Consider the following 5,918-nt stretch of genomic DNA (forward strand, 5'->3'; position numbering starts at 1 on the left):
CATGGACACTTTTTTGGAGCTCTATACAAGGAAACCTTAAGCTCGCCTGAGCGAAAATGTGCTATAGCAACAGCCTGAATCCAAAAAAGTGTCATATGGAAGATTTTGAGCAGCATTAAAGCTGGGCGCGCTCTGAGCCCAGGGACCAAACGGGGGAGATTTTTAATCTCGCCTTGGCAGGCAGAAGCCAAAAACCTGATAATTTTTCAGAAAGATGAAGTTGTGTGGTGAATGTAGGGGAATGCTTCTCTTTCGCGGGAACCCATCAACAATGCGTCCAAAGTCCATCGAACTTTAAAATGGCTCTGAACCATCCTGCTTTGGCCTGTGACCCAGCCTATCTGCTTCTAGTCCCCTGAGGCTGGAAGAGATTTAAAGAATCACTTTAAAATGAAAAGTCAGCTGCCAAGAGGAGCCCCAAGAGGGGTATATGAACCAAATACCAGGAGACGCCTCGCAAGGATAAGGAAAGTCCAACATCTGAACAATCGATTGTCCCGAGAGGGCAGCGCAGGCAGAGACCAGACCGGGGCCAGGGCACGTATAGCTGCACCACAGGCAACTGCATGGGAAGGAGCTGCCCCGATAATCACCCCCACTAAAACGCAGGGGCTCTTCTGCAGCAATGGCACAATCTTGAGTTGAGGAAAGGTCCTGTCCCAGCTCCTCTGAGCACCTGCAAGGCCCCCACGCCTCTGGGTGGCAAAGGATGGGGCAGACAAAGCCTGATGCTTTTTTTTTTTTTGGCAAGGACACAACTCCACCAGCACAAAGGGCACCTCCCTGGGCAGGGAGCGGTATCGTGATTGCCATAGGATGCAGAGGGATGGAACATGTGTCTGGATGCTCCCGCATCCTTCCAAGAAACAGCCTGGGTTAGTTTTAGAGACCCACTGGGAGAGACGCATCTCCTGGTCCTCCTGCTGTCCCCATGGCAGCCGTTTGCTCCCTCACCCCTCTGGTCCAGGTTGCTGCTGCCAACTACACTCTTTTGGCATGATCAGGAGCTGTGTAGGCTGAAGCTGGTGAACAAACCCAAGCGTGCTCATTTCAGCCGCCCTAGTAGCACAGGAGAACAGGAGGTGGGGGAGCGCGGACTTCCCAAATGGAAAAATACAGAACCAGCCGTGGGTAGGGCAGCACTTAGGAAAGACAGGAGAGTTCAAACTTCTGGGTCCAACTAACGCCAGCCGTGGGCATACTCCTCTCGAGTCCCTCGCTGGGAGGGAACAGAAGTGGTGGAGGAAAAACGACATGACTGCTTGTGGCCACAAGCAGAGAAGGAAAGTTCCTGCCTGAGCCAAGGAGGGAGGTGAGACCTCCCTGCCCACGCAGGCAGCCAGGGAGAGGGTCTGGCCCCAGCTCCAGCTCCCTTCCACCCTGAGCAGGTCATTTCTTACACAGGCTGTGCCTGCTCCAGTTCCCAAGTGCCAGAGGAGCCGTTCCGGCAGCTCCCCCTTGCAAACAAAAGGCAGGAGACACACCAGAGGAAGCAACTGGGAAAAGAGTGTCCATCCCCAGCCAGTCTCAGAAACCCACATACGAGTTTGCAGTCAGTGGAAGCAGAAAGAAAAAGTGCAGAAAGTGCCATGCAGTGCCAGGGAACCCTGCTGGGGCCGGAGCAACAGGATACTACAGTCGCAACAGGAATGCGGCCAGGCTGGGACCATCGGTCCCCACCAGCTACACAGCCGGTACTGGAGAAAAAAGGTACAACTGCATCCCGCTCCTTGACAGTGAAGGACAGGGAGCCTTCCCACTTCAAACGCAGCTTCCCAGGAAAGCCAGGCACACCAAGGGAAAGGGAGATGCTGAGAGACACACCTTTAAGGCTGTTTTACCTGTTTGCCTTTTACGATGTGCTTGGGCACAGGCACTTTAATCTCCAGGTCACTGTAGTCTTGGGACCAGGCGTAATTCTCTCGCACAGCTCCGTTGTAGCTGTCGGGGTTTGTCTGGAACTGCTCCTGTCTCCTGGGGAGGAAGAAAGGGGCAAAATGCTAAGTGTCGGACAGATCAGAGCCTGGAGAGAGCAGGAAACCTGAGAGCAGGCTACGAGAAGCAGAAAGGGAGGGCAGAGCCTCTGCTTGGCCATCCTGCGAGTATTCCTAATGCTTCAGGCTGATGCTCAGTCTCTCCCTCGCTGCTGACCCTATCTAGGAAGGGAGAAGGTTCAGGCTGGCAGCCTCAGGATGCAGAGGGACCCCGGTCAGCCTGCCCATCGCAGGCAACTTGCACACCCCTCTCCCCAGCGTGCTGCAATGGAAGTCAGGCTGCTAACGGGACAACTGGTGAGACACACGATAATTTGGCTGCCCAAAAGGTGCAGAGCTGGTTGCTGGCTGGCTCAGGGCACCTTCCCAGCTAACTCTGCTAAAGCGCAGAGCTTCCCTTCCCCTCCACCTCCCTGCTGCATCCACCACGCCTGTCGCAGCTGGAGCAGGGGACACCGCCAGGTGCTGGAGGGTGTGTGCTGTCTCCTGAGCCACTGCCATGGCTGCAGAGGTGGTGGTCCATCCCTGTGACCTGGGTTCACCATGAAAAAACAGAGCCGGTCGTCCTCCCCCTGTTTTTAGTGTGTTTGGGAAAACCACCAGCTGTCACGACCAGGGTAGATGCTGACACAGAGGTGATGGAGCTGTGGAGCAGGACATCTGAAGAGCCAGCCTGGAGCAGGACTGGAGGGGGGCAACTGGACAACTGGAACACGAGCAACACTTTGAGCAAAACATTGGCGCTTCCAGCTGCGGAAATTTCAGCAGAAGGATGAGGAAGCAGTCGCGGGGGTAGGATGGCATTTATCAGACCGATAAGCAATAATCAATACAGTGTTTCCAGCCAAGAAAGGACAAGTCCATCACACCCATGTCCCTTTAAACTGCTGGCAGGTTGAAGATCTATTCCATTGAAACCTCCCGGGGAGGGCTTTCAAATAAAATAAAATCTTTTCTAAAGATAGCTGCGGTGCTAACAAAAGGCAGAGTTATTTTAAAATGTTTTGATACGCACCTAGTCTTCAATCTGGAGCTGTATAAACACGGGGCTGCAGCGAGTTATGTAAGTGGGGGGCAGCAACGAGCGGCCCCGGGGTGCAGCCGGCCCCGGGGACCGCATCTCCCCGCGCCCCGTTGCCTTCCTGACACCCCCACACCGAGGGGCCCTTGCCAGCACCAGGCGGGGGTGGCATCCAGCAGCGTGGCACCCTGAGCATTATGTAAGATCCATCCATTTTAATTAAATTAGGCTCTAAGACGGTCGGAGGGTGCTGTTGAAGGGGCTGTGTGTACACCTACCCCTGCTTTTTTGTTCTTGATGGTTTCACAGGGTGCACTAAGGGGTTTACCTGCCCTTTACAACCCGTGCCCCAGGGTGGTTTGGATTAGGTTCCCTGGGCATCAGAGGCAACGCAGGCAGCACCGGGAACTGGCAGCAGCCTCGGGCTCCCAGTCTTGGCCGATGATTTCAGGGGCCACGGCATCACTTTTTTTGGGCATCTTGGCCTTGCCTGGCAGCCGCCCATTGGGTGCCCATTGCCATGGCAACGGGGTTGGCATAGCAGCGCCGAACCCGCGCTGGCGCAGGTTGGCTCCAGCTGTCGGTTTCCCAACCGCCTCCGGATTGTAGGAGTCGAACAGGCTGGAGGGCGAGAGGGGGAACGGCGCGGGCAACTGGGGTCTGCACGGCCCCGTTCTCACCCGGCGGGAAGCAAACGCGTTGAAACGAGGCAGCGCATCCCCAAGCATCGTCTCCTGCATCCCCAGGTACTCACCTAGAGCCAGCCCAGCTCCTGGCCCTGCTCTCACGGCACAATCATCCAGAGAACATCCCACGTAAGCCCCGGGCAGAGAGAAGGGATGTTTCTCTCCCAGGTGAGGATGAGTGCGGTGCCCAGGGCAGCTTGGCTGGTTCAGTGCCTTCACAGGATGCGTCCCCACACTGTGGGGTCTGCCCAGGCACAGCACAGGTCCACGAGGCTCCTGCCCTCCGCCCCGACTCCCTTGGGCTGGAGCAAGCGTGTACATGGCCACGTGGTGAGCCAGAGGACAAACCTGACCAGGTTTTAAAACCAGCTGCGTTTTTAATTCCTAAGAGAGTGTTCCCTTCTAAGCAGCACGCGCCCCTTTCTGCTCCTCCATGACCGTCAGGGGCAGCTGGATGTGGGCATTTTTTGAACATCCCACAGTCCTGCCTGCAGCATCCTTCAGTTCAACTGCACTCTCCTTCCATGAAAAGCCCCACTTTCAGGCTCAATGCCTGCACCAGCTGAGGCAGAGCTCACTATGCTCCTTCCAAACCTTCCAGCAAGACACCAGAGCTGGGAGCCACCATCCCAAGCATCAGTGACGCCCTGTAATAGCGTAAAGAACTACACAAGAATCAGCAAGTGGTTATTTACTTCCAGGCCATTCCCCTCCTGGCCTTCCCCAGGAAAATCTCAAAGGCTAACGGGGAAGACAGTGAGCCTGTGCCTGGCCAAGGCTTCTTGGAGCAGATGCAGAGCACCAAAGATGGGAGAAAACCCCTTAGTACAAAGGCAAGCACGGGTAAGACGCCAGCTGCAAATGCCTCACAGCCACAGCATGGATAAATATGATCCAGGGCCAGCCACTTGTTGCCACAAAGCCACTAGATCTGTCCTTGATGTGTCTCCTCTTCCTCAGGAGGAAAGTGCTACGGCTGAGCAGACCCTGGTCATGGATGTCCTGGACATTTTAGCCCTCCTGAGAGCTTGCTCAGCATGATTTCATTGCCCCGTGAGGGCACGAGTGGCTTCACAGCAGCCCTGGGAGAAGTCAGTGTTAATTGGGTTACTTCCACAGGGAAACTGAGGCAGGACTTGCTCCGCAATGACTCTGTCAAAATTCTCATTGCATTGCATCGCTACTGAACAAGCGAGCGCAGTCTTCCTCCCAGCCTCGACCATCCCCTGCGGGACAGCTCTGTCCTCGCTCTCTCTGTGCCGTAACTAGAGCAGCGCGCTGGGTGACGGAAGGATGTTTCACAGCCATCTCTGCCTCCACACACAGCTTGCTGGGACCAGCTCAGCCCTGCTGCCTCATCCTCACGGCCCTCCCAGCCTGGCTGAGCAACACGTGCCCCAGTCAAACCATCCCCATGCCCAGTCAGCTTCAGCAGGGAGAAGTTTCCCCCTGTGCCTAAACCCCCCTCCTGCCACGCCTGCTCATCCTGGGGGTGCAGGGACCGGCGCCGTCGCTTCTCTGCTCCTCTCCTCCCTAACAGCCAGCCCGAACCCCTCCAGCCCTTCCCGCAAGTCACCACCACCGATCGCGGCTCCAGCTCTGCTCCCGGCATTCAAAATCCTCGGATGTGAAACAAATGAGGTGACTTTGTGCCCCAGAACAGAATCACAGGGGGAAACTCATGAAGGCCTCAGTAAACTCCCCTACCAGTTTAACTGCCCGCTCTTGAGCAAATGAGGATTCAGGGTGGCAAACACAGGCCTCAGCCTCATTAGGCACCTCTGACAAACAGCTGACAGCTCTACTACCTCCTGGAGGAACTCTTCCTTTCCTGGAGGTTTTCCAGCCAGATCCTTGCCTGGTCCAACTGTGCTTAGCACACGCCACCCTTCATGCTGGCAGCACTCAAGAAATTGGACCCAGCTCCCTGGTTGGAGGTAGCTTCCCTTCCCATCTGCAGGAGACGGTCCTAGCTCACAGCGAGCTGGGTTGAGCCATGCGTCACGCCGGAGGTGGCTCTCCCAGTCAAACCTGTCCCTCGCGTCACTTCAACAGCACCACCATGCAGCAGGCGAGAGAAATTCCTGCACGAACACTACTGCCAAGAGACATCCCCATCCCCAGATCCACCAGGTGAAGATCAAGGCCAGATCCAGAGCACAGCGCGGGGTTGGATGGCTATCCTCCCGGCAGCCTGGCAATAGCATAGCTGCTTGC

The 5,918-nt window shown here is 56.1% G+C and overlaps 1 protein-coding gene across 1 annotated transcript in view; it reads right to left on the reverse strand.

Annotated features, from left to right (window-relative positions):
- NUDCD3 (NudC domain containing 3) overlaps positions 1-5,918 on the reverse strand; it is a 29,706-nt gene that overhangs the window by 10,337 nt on the left and 13,451 nt on the right. The window contains exon 3 of the mRNA XM_009704051.1: positions 1,842-1,974. Coding sequence (XP_009702353.1) covers positions 1,842-1,974 — 133 coding nt within the window. The remainder of the gene's footprint in view (positions 1-1,841; positions 1,975-5,918) is intronic.

The sequence above is a fragment of the Cariama cristata genome, unplaced genomic scaffold (genome assembly GCF_000690535.1).
Source record: "Cariama cristata isolate BGI_N322 unplaced genomic scaffold, ASM69053v1 scaffold25137, whole genome shotgun sequence".
Taxonomy (NCBI): Eukaryota; Metazoa; Chordata; class Aves; order Cariamiformes; family Cariamidae; genus Cariama; species Cariama cristata.